The sequence below is a fragment of the Alosa sapidissima genome, chromosome 8 (assembly GCF_018492685.1).
Source record: "Alosa sapidissima isolate fAloSap1 chromosome 8, fAloSap1.pri, whole genome shotgun sequence".
In the NCBI taxonomy this organism is placed as follows: domain Eukaryota; kingdom Metazoa; phylum Chordata; class Actinopteri; order Clupeiformes; family Clupeidae; genus Alosa; species Alosa sapidissima.
Window position 1 is genome coordinate 34,521,307 of NC_055964.1, and position 15,230 is coordinate 34,536,536.

At 41.7% G+C, this 15,230-nt stretch overlaps 1 protein-coding gene across 2 annotated transcripts; it reads right to left on the minus strand.

The window, feature by feature from the left end:
• Nucleotides 1-2,956: 2,956 nt before the first annotated feature.
• LOC121715156 (tripartite motif-containing protein 16-like) lies at nt 2,957-12,265 on the minus strand. Of its 2 annotated transcripts, none has more exons than XM_042100581.1 (6): nt 11,581-12,265; nt 6,012-6,107; nt 5,582-5,815; nt 5,145-5,295; nt 4,960-5,019; nt 2,957-3,700 (listed from the first exon to the last, which is right to left on the minus strand). In XM_042100581.1, the coding sequence occupies exons 1-6, from the start codon at nt 12,184-12,186 to the stop codon at nt 3,183-3,185; spliced, it is 1,665 nt and encodes a 554-aa protein (XP_041956515.1). In that variant the 5' UTR covers nt 12,187-12,265; the 3' UTR covers nt 2,957-3,182. The 2 variants fall into 2 exon arrangements, with proteins under 2 accessions (XP_041956515.1, XP_041956514.1); XM_042100580.1 differs by having other exon boundaries at nt 5,145-5,304; nt 11,581-12,264.
• Between the last annotated feature and the right edge of the window lie 2,965 nt (nt 12,266-15,230).

Consider the following 15,230-nt stretch of genomic DNA (forward strand, 5'->3'; position numbering starts at 1 on the left):
AACATAGTTTGGCTGGCTTTATTCATTTCTGCCAGTTAGTGCTTTTTCCCCTGTGTATAAGTTACACTACATGCATTATTGTGTTTGACACTGAGGATAGCCTATCTGAGATGGTGGTCTGGTTTAAATGAGTTACGTTGTGAAATTGAGAATGGCACAGACTAAATCGTTTAGTCTATTTCTTTGTATTGTGAAATTGAATTGAGATATGGACTATTATAATCAATAATATGTTGAAATTAATTAAAAGTAATCATTTTCTATGAAAAATCTATGTCTGTTGTATGCTTGTGTCAAGGTAAAGCCTAGGCCTACCGTGCGCATATACTGTACTGCGCAAAAGCGCCACTTGCGCCTATGCTATTTCATTGTATCGCCTTGTTAGGCTATGTGCGGGGTGTGTCAACTTTTTATGAGATAGAGAGACCCCCTTGAAGACAAAAAGATAATTCGAGCCCTGTGTCCGGCTATAAATAGAATCAATCCCGGGCATAATTTGAGGATTTATGGTAGCCTATCTCCTGCTCAACATGACATTAGCTGTTATGTTTATTGATAACAAACTCAACTAGCCTACTGATTAACTCGTTTTCACTAAAATACAAGTATATAGGCCTACCCAAAGTTTTTGTTCTAAGACATTTATTTCAAACATAATTTCAAGACACAAATTGGATACTTCAGTTACCTTGGTGCATAAATCCCAGAGAGTAGGCGACCACACCCCAGAATGATGGGCCTTTCTTACGCGTTCAGTGTGGGGTATAAACAAGCTGAGAATTTAGCGGTGTCACGTCTGGCTGTCACAGACATGGGACAAATTTTTTCAATTTTATAAATGCTTTGTTTAAATGCTGTTGGAACAAATATTTGATTATAAAGGCAACTTTCTGTTGCAATTTTCTGTGTGTTCTAGACTGGTAACTTGTTAAGCCAACATGTTCTAACATTGCATAAATATTAACTGCAGACACATAGTGGAGAGTTGATTTGGTTTATACCAGACAATTTAGTTACTGTAGGCCTAACTAGGCTATTTGATCATGTAGTCTATGTTTGGATCATAGGCATGATGATTCATTCATGGCTTCATAAAATATCAACATCATGTTGCTTTTAGAGTATTCTACCATTGGCCCAAGTAGTGTAAAATAAATCTAAAAAAAATTTGTAGAATTGCACATAGCACATAGCAAGAAGCTGGTCTGAGGGCAGATCTGGCATTGTGCTCATCTCACAGTTTTGACAATTTTAATCAAACAATATTTTGAAAACAATCAATGGTATTATCTTAATATTCTGGCAAGTTTAAAATATGATGGTCGAAAGTGGGCCAGAGGTGGCGATCCGATATCTGGAAATCTGATTTCACTATGGGTTTGTGTTCACAATTTGGTCCCCCTCACTTTCAAAATATCTCCTGCGCCCCTGACGTCGATGCTGCACATGGATCAGTGACAGAGGCACTGTAGTTTCAACGACTGTTGCAGTTCATTTTTAAGACTTTTCGTCAATGGTAAGACAAGAATTCTATTTAGGCTATGCTTGCTTAGGCCTCGTGTTAATGTGCACTGTGTGTGACCTGCGTGCGTGCACGCTCATCTGATTCTGTACACAATTTGTTGTGTGTTCCGTTTAATGGGCTAAAAAGACAGGCTATCCACAAACGTGAACGTTTAATCACTAGCATGGGAATAACTGAGGCATCATCTGCGTCGGGCTCGGGTCGGGTTCGGACATAAAAATGAAAATGCCTGTCGGGTTCGGGTCGGGTTCGGACGCAACTCTGTCGGACGCGGGCCGGGTTCGGACAGAAATTTGCGGCCCGATCCGCACTCTAATTCACAGGGTGTCATAATGATCACCAGGTACTACAGGTAATATCATTGCTGGCTATGGACACCATGGGTGCAAACAGCATCTGCCTTTATTGTTTTCAATTTGATGAATGACATCAAGTTTACATTTACGTCCACATGTCAGTTTGTTTAAACGGACAAATATTATCAAGGCTTTGAATATTTCCATGTGTGCATGGGTGTCTGTAGATCGGTGTGCATAGCATTCATTCCTGCAGGCGCCCGCTATGTACAGTATGCAGCCTTAAAATAGCATCTGAATATTTGTGCCACTGACTTTAGACCAGGTTATCCCTGGTCTGTGGTGGAATTGTTTTCTGAAACTGCAAAATATCACCAGGGAACGTTTGCGCCAGAACACGCCTCCTCTTTTCTCTGAAACGCCCCCCTAAGCGCAATTGCATTCCTTCATTTACCGTGGAGGGAAAATTCCAATATGCGCTGAATGCAAATTAGGAAAGACAAAAGCGGCAGTATACAAAGTCAATTGCGCTTGAGTGCACGATAGGGCCCTAAAAATGATTTGGACCATGTAACTATTTACCATTTAAAAATAGACCTTGAATGTGATGCAGGAGTTGTGTCCACAGGGAAAGGCCACCGGGTCCCTCAGCAGCTCCAGGCAGATCAGAATGAGTCAGACTCAGAGACGCGTCCATCATACTCACAGGCTGATGTACAACACACCCACACTTACACACAACATTCTGTATCTTGCTTCTTTCTCTGTGTCTTCTCACCTCACACTGAAAATACTAACTCAAAAAAATGAAGAAAATATTAAAAATATCAGCTCAATGTATTTGTGTTTGTGGCAGAGGCAGTCTGGAGTTGTTTACAGAGGTTTTTACGGCTTTTTTATATTCTGCTGATTTCACACAGGATGAAAATCTGCCAATCAGGGGCAAAGACAGACACAACAATCAGAAGCTGACTTTACATTCACAGCTGATTACATGAGTACATGAGTATTTTAAAAATATTTTCTTATTTTTCTTGGTCTGTATCAATGTAGTGAAATAAGATATACAAGTTCAAAACGTTTTCTTCGACATATTGAGTGGGTGCAAAGAGCAACACCTGTTTGTATCAGTGAGTTGTGTGAAAGTGAAATCTTCAAACTTTTATTTTAATGTTACAAAACCCTACTGACCATTTTACTGAACTTGGACTTTTATGCTACACTACACTACGTACCCTTCCTTCTCCTCAAGGTGTTTGTGAGAAGTCTGACCCCAGTTCCCAAAGCTGAAACACTAATGCCTCCTACTGCAGCAGGGTCCTAGCCTGGCTCATACCAGACCAATACTCAACTGAGAATACTCACAACAGCTTCACCGATGATCTATTACCTACATAAAATCCAGGATAGAGTGTTTGAGTGAATGTGGTCTGGACTCTGTGCAGGAGGGTCATTGTGTCAGAGATGCTGTAGAAGGCCAGAGTTCCTGCCCTGTGATCCACATACACTCCTATTCTGGAGCTGGCCACTAGAGGGAGTTCAGTCCCTTTATTATTGTGCCAGAAAGAGGAGCTAGAGCTGCGGAGGCCCAGACTCCAGGACTGATCATTACGTCCAAACACACACTCATTACCCCGTCCTTTCCTGCTGATGCTTTTATATGAGACTGCTATATCAACCCACTGCCCTCTCCACTCCACCTCCCAGTAGCAGCGTCCAGACACACCCTCTCTACACAGCACTAGAGAATACTCATCAAATCTCTCTGGATGATCAGGATAAGACTGGGGCTCTCTTCTCCCCTCCACCCTCCTGTTCCCCTCAGACAGATGGAGGTTTCTATTAGCTGTGTTTGGATCCAGTGTGAAGTGACAGGAATCTGATGAAGGAGAAGACAACACAAAGGACAGAATGCTTTGAACAATGTACGTGTGTGTGTGTGTGTGTTTGTCAGACTTTATATATTTTCACTCCAGGATGAATGCATGTTAGGGGTTGTCTACATATGTATAGTGAAATTTGTGAAAGATGTATAGATTGGTATTGATCCTTTCCGAAATTCATCTTGCACCATTCCACTCGTCAGATAGATAACAGACAACCACTAAACTCTCCCATACCCTCACACAAAAACAATAGACAACATACACAAGTATCACTACATTATTAAATAGTAAAGTTCAGTATCATTAGTACCAGTATCAATAGTAAAGTGCAATATCATCAGTGGTATTTTAATATAATACCAGAGAGCAGCATTACACAGTGAGGATCAAAATGTCCCTTCCTAGCTTATTCAGCAGTGTAATGCTGGTAGGGATGAATGATCTGTGAGCCCAGTCGGTTTAGAAGGACAGCACCCTATACCTTCTGCCTGATGGCAGCACCTCTTACACCTGGAAAAGGGGATGTAGCGCATCAGCAGGCACACCTGCAGGTGTACGGCCATACGCACTATGCGTACCATCAGGCTACTCTACAACGAGAGAGCATTTCTCTTGTGTGTGTGTTCACACCTACAGTATGATTCACACTAAGCTGGCCTACCATAACGTCCCAACTCTGCCCAGTATCCCATTACAGCAGGCTATTCTGTAGATGGGTGTGCGTACCATAGCATTCATTCCTGCGCATCACCACTAATTGCTCTTAAATTCCTCACCACCCTGGATTCACCGGTCATGGTCAGACAATTTAACTGTTGTCCAGCAATCTTGGTCAATCAGGTCCCTTGTCACAGGTGTATAAAATCATGCACCATGCAGTCTGCATTCATAAACTAGGTGCTTGATTTTATACATCATTGGCAAGGGACCTGATGAAACCCATGAATAGTTGCTGCAGACTCTTTTTGTAGATGAGTGGGGATTCCATGATAGTTTTGCATCTATTATTGTTCCGAAGTATTTTTACTCTCCTAGCACATCAATCCCTTCCCCCTCAATAGTCATCAGCTGGTGCATGAAACTCCCACTTTTAAAGTCAAATATGATTTCTTTAGTTTTCTTTGTACCAACTGGACCTGCACCAATCTTCAAACTCATCTACCCAAGCCCGGTCAACTATTCTGAAAATTTGATTGCAATGAAATTTGACTTTTGATCTGGAATATTGAAGTATGATTGTGACAAAACTCACATTGTAGGAATTCCTTTCTGGTTGTTGGTTCAGAAGGCAAAATAGCCTGGACTTCAGTCACTATTGAGATGGAAAGAATCATATCATAAACTACACTGACTTACAGAAGAGGTGTAATGTCAATTGTTTTATTTTTTTTTAGTAAATTTACAGCATATGTCAGGAATGTCAGGAGTGTGACCAACCTGCTGCAGATATCTTCATGAATTCCTCTTTGCAGAAATCCTCCAGCTGCCCCTTTAGTGAGGAGACAGATTTCTCCACAGCCTCAAAAGAAAGGCTTTGGTTAACACAGGTACTGGACACATGTTTAGTCTCAGGTGTGTTGCTCACTGACTGGAAAGTCTAAATACAGAGAAAGACAAAGAGAGACAATATCAGTATAGTGCACATGACTAGTCAGAAAACAGGTATTAGGGATGGCTCATATTGACTAGGTCTCAGTAGATCATAATCACAGTATGAAAATACCATTCATAGGTCTTGATAGCCAAAAAATATGAGCATTAACCAAAAAACATTCTTTACAGATGTGAAAGGGCATGGGGTCTGTTAAAGTGCTGCGTAAGGTAGATTGATGCCATCAGCACATCCTGAGCCCTCATAACCGATCAGCAGTTACCTTGAGGAAATGGATGTGGTTCTCTGTGTGTGAAAGCTGCTCCAGCTCAGCATCTCTCCTCTTCAGCTCAGCAATCTCCTGCTCCAGTTGCTTCAGGAGTCCTTCAGCCCGACTCACCTCAGCCTTCTCCTGAGCTCTGATCAGCTCTGTCACCTCAGAGCACCTTCTCTCAATGGAGCGGATCATCTCAGTAAAGATCCTCTCACTGTCCTCCACTGCTGTCTGTGCAGAGCTCTGATACGAGACACACAAAGACACGTGATCCATCTAAAGCAGCCCTCACACAGCTCTTCCACAAAGCCTGTTGCCCACAGTGTGGCTTAGAACGGAAAGTTCTCTCTAGCTAACTGGACGAGAGCACTAGTCCCTAACTGAGGCCTGAGATGGTTCCTCCAGCCAGCTGCTGTCTTCACCTGTGGTCAGTACTCACCTTGAGCGTCTCCACAGCCTTCCTCAGCTCCTGCAGCTCCTTCTCCCTCTCCAGGATTCTCTGCTGGAATTTCCTCTGGGTCTCTCCCAAGTGCGTCTATGTTGAACAAATGCATCACATCCACACTGCAGTTACCATAGATAGACAGACAGACAGATAGATCGAGCGGGGAAAATAAGTATTGAACGCGTCAACATTTTTTTCAGTAAGTATACTTCCAGTGAGGCTATTCGCATGAAATTTTCACTGGACATTAGTATTGACTTAGGTAATCCACACATATATAAAAATCCAAACATTAATGTTCATAAGTAGAGTTATGAGTAAAAAAGTGGAATGCCACAGGAAAAAAGTATTGAACACGCCTACTGAAATTTCTTAAATACTTTGTGGAAAACCCTTTATTTGTAATGAGAGCTTCAAGGCATTTCCTCTATGACGAAACTAATCAGTCGCAGTATTCAGGTGTGATTTTGGCCCATTCTTTTAAACAGATAGTCTTTTAATATTGAAGATTCCAGGGGTCCCTCTTGTAAATCCTGATCTTTAGGTAACTTCCAAAACTGTTCAATTGGATTTAGGTCAGGGCCTGAATTTCCTTTCTCTGAAACCAATTGAGAGTTTCCTTTGCTGAATGCTTTCTCCTGCTGGAAGGTCTAGCCATGTCTCATCCTCATTGTTCTGGTGGATGGCAAGATTCTCCCAGAAAAAATGGCTCCATTCATAATTTCTTCAACTGTATGAAGTCTGCCAGTACCATGAGATGAAAAACAGCCCCACACCGTGATCCCTCTACCTCCAAACTTCACTGTTGGTATGGTATTTTTAGGGTGATGCACAGTGCCATTTCTTCTCCAAATATGGTGTGTAGTATGACATCCAAAATTTTGCTCTCATCTGACCAGAATACATTCTCTTAGTATTTCATAGCTTGTCCAAATGTTGTGTAGCAAACTTTCAATGAGCTTCAACATGTTTTTCTTCAGTAATAGAGTCATGTGGGGTGAGCGTGCATAGAGGCTATGGAGGTGGAGTGCATTACCTATGATTTTCTCTGTAACAGTTGAACCTGCTGCCTCCAAGTCTTTCTGGAGTGGTCCTTGGCTCTTAGGCTTACACTTCTGACTATCCTTCTGACTTCCTGGTCAGAAATCTTGTGAGGAGATCCTGTGCATGGCCAATTGATGATGCAGTGATGTTCCTTCCACTTGCAGATAATGGCTCCAATACTGCTTGCTGGATGATTCTGAAGTTTTGAAATGCATCTGTAACCAGTTCCATTGATATGTTTTGCAACAATAATGTTGCAAAGGTCTTGGAAGAGCTTTTTGCTTTTATCCATCATGACATGTTTCTTGTGTGACAACTTGGTAACGAAAAACCTTTTTATAGCTCATCAATATGTACTAACCCAGCTTACATTAATTTGCACAGATAGGAGGGATAATTACTCTCTAACTATGTATAGATTCCAGCTCGTTCCTTGCCATTCCTTGCCTTTGTGTACTGTTTTTTCTTAGTGTGTTCAATACTTTTTCCCTGTGCCATTCCATTTTTTTACTCATAACTCTACTTATGAACATTAATGTTTGGATTTTTTCATATGTGTGGATTACCTAAGTTAATACTAATGTCTGGTGAAAATGTTATTCGAATAGCCTCTCTGAAAAAAATGTTGACGTGTTCAATACTTATTTTCTCCGCTGTAGATAGATAGATAGATAGATAGATACTTTATTGATCCCCAGGGGAAATTCAAGGTCTCAGTAGCATACAGACAGCACACACACATTCACTAACAGCAGAAAAAGTAATTAAAAGTATATAATATAAAAAACACAACTAAGCAATAGTGGGTGATTAATCAATCAAGAGGCGCTTGCAATGACTGAGGCAGGGACTGAGCCTGTGATTCTCTGTGCATAGTAAGGTAAGGTGCTCTGTGAGTGTCATGGTGATGGTGCAAATGAGTAAGTCAAACAGTGCAACAGTGCAAGAATAAAGTCTATATATCTATATATATAACTATATTAAGAAAAGGTAAATGTGGTCACAGTTCGGCTGTGGCATGGAGGGAGGGGTTGTGCATGTGTGCTAATATAGCACGCAAACAGTGAGGCAGAAGACAGTGGTAAAAAGTGGCTAGTGGACAGACAGTTCAAGACATGGAGGTGGTGAAGAGGCAGACAGACTATGCGGAGAAGTCTATTTCTTAAGTGAAGAGTAACTAGATGTACCGCATAGCGGTACAAAATATGACCGCCACTCAGTCCTGTACATCCATTCCGTGAAAATAAATCATATTAATGAATTTGTCTCCATCTTCTACTTCATCCCCCACTCTTGAAACTTTTGTGTATGCTTGTTTGGAATGTGTGTTTGCACACATTCCGCACACAAAGTAGCCTACTGGCGCTGCAAAGGTGAATAGATTTGTTTCTGGGCCAAAAAAATTGTAGCATTGTTATAAAACCTTTAAAATCTCTAAACAATCACAAGTAGGGCAGTTCATCACAGTCCATCCATTGCAACTGGACTGATGAAAGGTACACCTGTAGGCTACATTGTATTTGGGAAAAGCAGAAGGTAGCAGCATAATGTATTTATTTATTTATTTATTATTAAACAAAACAATCCCTGTAAGTTCCATGCAGTTTTCAACAGCTATCAAGAAGAGAGGTCATGTCATGGATATTTGTGAATGTTCCTTCTTCTACATATGCATAAGTTTAGTCATCTAGTTCATATGATGTTCAGCTTTATTGTCAATGCACAAATTAAATACCAGTAGTCTAAAACAAATGGCCGTTTTACCCAGTGGTGCAAATAACTGACATGTCCAAAAGGGCCTTCATGAAATGCGTTGCGAGACTGTTCATACACAACGGGCAAAGTTGAAGAGCTACTGTCCGTTATTGTTTGTGCAAATAATATGCTGATTCATGTTCCCTTGCATTTTGCAACTATGAGGTCCATGGTTAGTCTGGCTTTCGCCACACCAAGCTCAATCTTTTGACGCAATCTTTTGATTTTCACCCAGCCTAGTCCATGGTAGGCGCCCGATAGAAATATTGTTTAATTTTGCTATTTAGATATCCACGCACTGGCGCCCCCCCTGCGACGAGTTCGCCCCCCGGTTTCAGAACTATTCTAAATGCAAAAATGCATAGAGGGAGTTATGACAAAACCGTGACTGTTAACAAACTAGCTATATAAGGTAGGCCCTATGCTAGGCCTATTACACAACACAAATTGTCACTAGGCTATGCTGGCGACCCAAATAAAATCTCCTTTGGAACCAATGGCTTACACCTTGCAGTATCAAGCTGCCACCTCTTGGCGAAAAGTTAATAGTTTTGCATATCAGTAGTAATACATTTCACGTAGCTGTGTGAATCACGGAAAGGGCGAATGAAGTGGACACTTCAAAATGGAACCCAACCCACTGTACAGTAGCTCAAGGTCTGTGGCTAAAGCAGCCATAATGAAAGCGTTATCATTGTTTGGATACTTCACACACACGTGTTTTTTAATCGCATAGACTACAACTACCAAGCTGGAATCAAAGCACATCGACTCCCCTCTCACACCCTAAACACGCACTTCGAACAAACAAAAAGCGCCTCAGTCTCACGGAATAGCCATAGGCAAAACTGTATCTGACCGGTGTAACGTTGGTACTAAATCATCCACCGCAAAGAATGATTTTTGTAGCACGTGCAACAAATATGTGTAGGTACAGCCCTGCCCTGAATACATCTCAACGTGCGCTCTAAAACATCTGGTTTAAATGGAGATGTAGATCATCACGGGTGCGTTAATAAATCTACATTGCGGCGAGTTGACACAAATTATTCACTTTGACGAATTTATGTAGTTTCAGTTACTTTACTTTGAGCCATGCTCTTCCTTACTTGAATCACCAAAATAGAGGATTGAAGTAGCCTATATGGGTGTTTGGGAATGAACGTTGACTCAGATGCTTTTTGAGACTTTGAGCAGAAATGTCCCAGCCCGGTGTTTAGGATGCATTATAGACGGGTTATCTTTCAGGTAGCCTATATATTTTCCATTAATAATCAATCACGTAACGAACGTGTTGTGGCTAACTCACTTAGCTCCTGTAGTAGCCTAGGTTATGGTCATAAGCAAATGAGATGACAGCCTACAATTAGTGCTGTTATCAATTTGCTTGGTAGCCTATAAACGCATTTATGGTTTTCTACAAATACATCAATAATCAAATTGGCCTCCATCACTCAACCATGCTAACGGTAACATTACTTTACCTACGTTCTGCTATTGATAGGATTAACGTAGCCTACCTGCAGTAAAAAACAAGCATGTCCGATAAACATTCTCAGATTTATTTCGGCTTCAAGAGGAAATGGGAATTACATGTCATGCAGAAATCATCCTACCCTTAGACGTTCTCTGCGGTAAACTACGGTACAGTCTTGTCTTTGTAGGAAGCGTAGCCTATTGTCTTTCCAACCCACTTTAGATTAACTTCCAAACAAAATTACGTCTCACTGCAACGATGCGCCATCTAGTGGACAAACGACTACGTGACGCCAATACTGGAAATGCAGCCAAATTATTATTATGATGAATATTTGGTTTTCCTTTAATCCTACTGAATTTGTAATTATGTATCGGCCGTTCTAATTGCCGATACTGATGGTATACGTGTCTGTGTGTGTGCGTGTGTATATGTGTGCACCACCATCTACAGGCCAATGAGTGTACAGTCACTAAATGTACACATAACTTAATTTTTTAGACCCCCCCATGGATGAAATTCTACAAAACTTGGCATACCCCCAGAGAATGTCAGGTTAATCATACACATAAAATGTGGTGCAGTTCTGAACGTCTTTACTGAAGAGAGCAGAATGAAAGCAGAATGATATTGCATTTTCATTTTTTACCGGGGGGGGGTGCAAATCACAAATGAGTGATTATGGGCTAGGTTGATGTGGGCCCTTGAGACCAACATACCATACCAAAATTTCTTCATCCTCGGTGCCACGGTTCAGGTAGTTATTTAGGAAAAACTGCATTTTTTGGGTTTCGGGGGGCCCAGCGCGGAGGGGGAGTGGCCCCCGGGGACCAAACGAAATTTTTCCGTAAAAGTCTAGTGGGGCTACATACCCACCAAATTTCATGTGCCCCGGTGTTTCGGTGCCCCGGGTATCGTTGACCAAAATTTCAGGAAGTAGATGACGAAAAAAAAAATAAAAAAAAAAAAACTTTGACAATCCCTAATGACCGCTCGCTAGCTTCGCTATAATAATAGGCCTGTTAGACAATTCCTCAAGCGCAAACTGCTTCATCAGGGTGAGCTCATGAACATATGGCTAAGGTGTTGATATCTAATGTTACTGATGAACCCATTACTAAGAAGGCTGTCATTACAGGCTGTAACCATCTGGTTTACGACTTCAATAGAGAGGAGGAATTGTATGGCGTTGTAGCTGTAATTGAACTCTACAGGATGAGTCTAGCCTGCTTCATTCTAGTTACACCATATAGCCATGTTATAGGCTACCACAACTCCTGTCCTTACCTGTTTCTCCTTTCTCCCTGCAGACGCTGACACAGTGTCATGGCCTTTGTGCTCATCCACCATGCAGAGAAAACAGATACAACTCTGGTCCGTGCGACAGAATATCTCCAGAGGCTTCTCATGTTGGATGCAGACCCTCTTCTGTAGCTGACCAGTGGCATCAACCATATTGTGTTTTCGTCCAGGATTAAGTTCATTGTGAGCTTTATAGTGAGTTTCGCAGTAAGACAAGAGACAGTCTAGACAGGACTTCACAGCTTTGAGTTTTCTCCCAGTGCAGACGTCACACTCCACATCTCCAGCTCCATCACACACAACAGGAGCAGGAACAACAGGTTGAATTCTGCTCTTCCTGAACTGCTCCACAAGCTCTGCAACGATATTATTTCTGTTCAAAACGGGTCTTGGACTGAACGTCTGTCTGCACTGGGGGCAGCTGTAGACTCCCTTCTGATCTTCCTGATCCCAGCAGTCCTTAATGCAGCCCGTGCAGTAACTGTGTCCACAGTTAAGAACGACTGGATCCTTGAGGAGATCAAGACAAACAGGACATGTAAAAAGGTCCTGGTTACTTGGAGTAACTTCTGCCATTATTTCTGAGCGCATACAAGGCCTTTACGAAGCTACGCAAGTGACAACACCTGGTCGGCCCAACGTAAACACACTAGTTTCGTTTCTTAGTAATGGGCGTGGATACATTGCAAAACACTTCCTTGTGTGAGTCACCGTCCAACCAGAGAATGTCTACCATAGGTCTCTATCGATGGTCCAACCCAACTAGGCTACTATCATTGAAGATTGGCACTAAGATAACATAGCGCTATGAGTTTAGTCGTCGTTTCAGGCTTTATTAGTTGTTTTTGTGTGTGTAAAACGAAGCAAATAATCACAGTGTTAATGCTGGATAAGCATGGGTGATCTTCAAACAACATAGTGTAGTGGTCTAACTTAATTGCTGATGCGAATTGGCAAACACATCCCTTAGTGCCTGCTTATCTCAGAATTTAGGAATTCAAAATAGGCTACAATGACACGAGGATAGCTGTCTGTTCATGGGTTTGATATAACAAGTAATAGTGCCATCTAGTGGGCTTGTTTTGTAATAGGCTATGAAACAATTACAATGGGCGCAGGACTGAGGGGTATTCCAGAAAGCAGGTTTACTGGCTTAGCTGGGTATGTTAACCCAGAGTTAGCGGTAAACCTGGGATTTCAGTAACAGAAAGCTCAAAAATGTTCAGGCTATGTAAGTAACTATGGTAACATAGGCTCTGAACTTAACCTGGTAGGGGGTAGGTTTTGTTCAGGTTATGTTCAATTATGTTCGGTTATTTTAGTGCATGTTCAATCAGGCCGCTATTTTTACACTTGTCACACAAAGGCGTTTCATTTTGACGAAGGTCCGATTGACAAAGAAGCACAAAATCATGTAATATTCACCATAGTGGACATTTGTGTTTGGCTCACCAGACAGATGGACAAACAACATCTCAGACACATTGAAGATATAATTAAAACAAGTACAGTACAAAAAAGGGGAAACATAGCCTATAGAAAATTGATAAATACGTTTAAATATAGCTGTACAGCTCAGCCGGGTATGCATGTTGTCACTAAGTTTGGTTAAGAATGCTGATGGAATTTGGGATAAAATATTTTTTTAATAGGCTACACACGCTCTCCGACTGGGAGTTTTTGTAGTGTTGGAGATGCAGAGCATATCGGCAAGCTGTCGGTCGGTGCGTAAAGTTTGCCTTGCGCTAAAGCAGTCCCTGCGCAACTTCATTCGTTTTCCTGGACACAAACCCACGAGGATCATTAATGTGTAGTTTCACCAATTGGCAGGTCAGCATCACTTATTACATTTTCCAAATGTGCACTGAAATGTGTCCAATAGGCTACCCATGCCTTCCGACATTCACCCTTCCGATGATGGAGCGCAAAAGTTTAACTTGGCCCACAGCTGCAGAACCCGTGTTAAAATAGAAAATTACATTTGGGATTCTCAAAGAATTCTATGGCCCACTCAATCTGTGACAAGGTAGGCTAGTTTAAGAAAGCATCATTCAAAGCTGTCAATACAATACGTGATGTCCAGTGAATTATTTAATTGTGCTTTTGACATTAAATATAGGCTATCCTAAACGTACGCATTTACACGGTCAGTTAGGCTGTTCTCTGCCAAGCAAGGTGTCGGACGCAGGCGCTTAAGTATTGCTCTTTTTTTTGTTACAGTTCTCTCCTCGTAAGCCTCGACTACTCCGCCTCTGAAAAATACGGTGCTCTTCGTTTCGCCGGTTTCACTCATTGTTTCGACTTTCAATAGATGATGCCTTTATAAGTTCGCCGTGAACGCGCACAACTCTAGGTTATCTAACACAGGGTTGATTGAACTAACTGGTAACCGGTGTTTTGGAACCGACAGCTTGGGTTTAGTCGCCACAGGTTCAGATAACCCAGAGGTTAAGTTTTATCTCAGTGTTTGTTAAACCTCCTTTCTGGAATACCCCTCTGAAACACAGCTCCTACATCAATAAAATTCAAAGCTATGGAACGTTTGGAAAAACAAAGGAATTGTTGCTATTGTTGTTGACACAAATATAAACAAAGGGGGACAAAAAACACATAATAAACATATAGGCTAGAAAACAAACCATTTATATTATATATATTTGCATATAGTAGGCTATAACACATGTGCAATAGTGACATCTTGTTTTAAATTTTTGTTAATAGTGACATCTTGTTTTAAATTGGGCAGCCGGCCACTGGTTAGCACTCTGGACTTGTAACCGGAGGGTTGCCGGTTCGAGCCCCGACCAGTGGGCCACGGCTGAAGTGCCCTTGAGCAAGGCACCTAACCCCTCACTGCTCCCTGAGCGCCGCTGTAGTTGGCAGCTCACTGCGTCGGGATTAGTGTGTGCTTCACCTCACTGTGTGCTGTGTTTCACTAATTCACGGATTGGGTTAAATGCAGAGATCAAATTTCCATCACGGGATCAAAAGAGTATATACTTATACTTAAATTTAACAAATTGAATAGCATTTAAATTGAAACAGGTTAAGCCCTATTTGTGATTATAACAAGTAGGGGTTGTACGGTGTTGGGTGATTTAACACTTCTATGTGTGTGTGGCCACTGTGAACGTGTGAATTAAAACGGTTTAAGTGTCCTGCGGGCACCTCATAATATAAGACTTTAAGGTTATATTAAGTTTAAGGTTACATTAAATGTAAAATTCCTAAATGTAGAATTCAAAACACTTTTTGTCTAATTCAGTTTAGGATTGATTTCCCCTTTAAAGCTGTACCTGTGTGCAAATAAATATGTGTGTGTGTGTGTCTCTCTCTCTCTCTCTCTCTCTCTCTCTCTCTCTCTCTTTCTCTTTGTGTGTGTATGTATGTGTGTGTGTGTGTGTGTGTGTGTGTGTGTGTGTGTGTAGCGGCGCTAGCCGCTAGAGGAATCTCCGTCTCCTCGTTATCGTGTTTCATGGAGAGAGCAGACTTGGAGCGGTCCAGACTGCAGGACAGGTCGTTGGACATGGACGTGTCACTTCCTGCCGATGTGTTTGTAGGAGACGGTGATGGAGACCTCCTTCCTGCTCCACCTCACCTCTCAGTAGCAGCGTCCAGACACACACTCTCTGCAC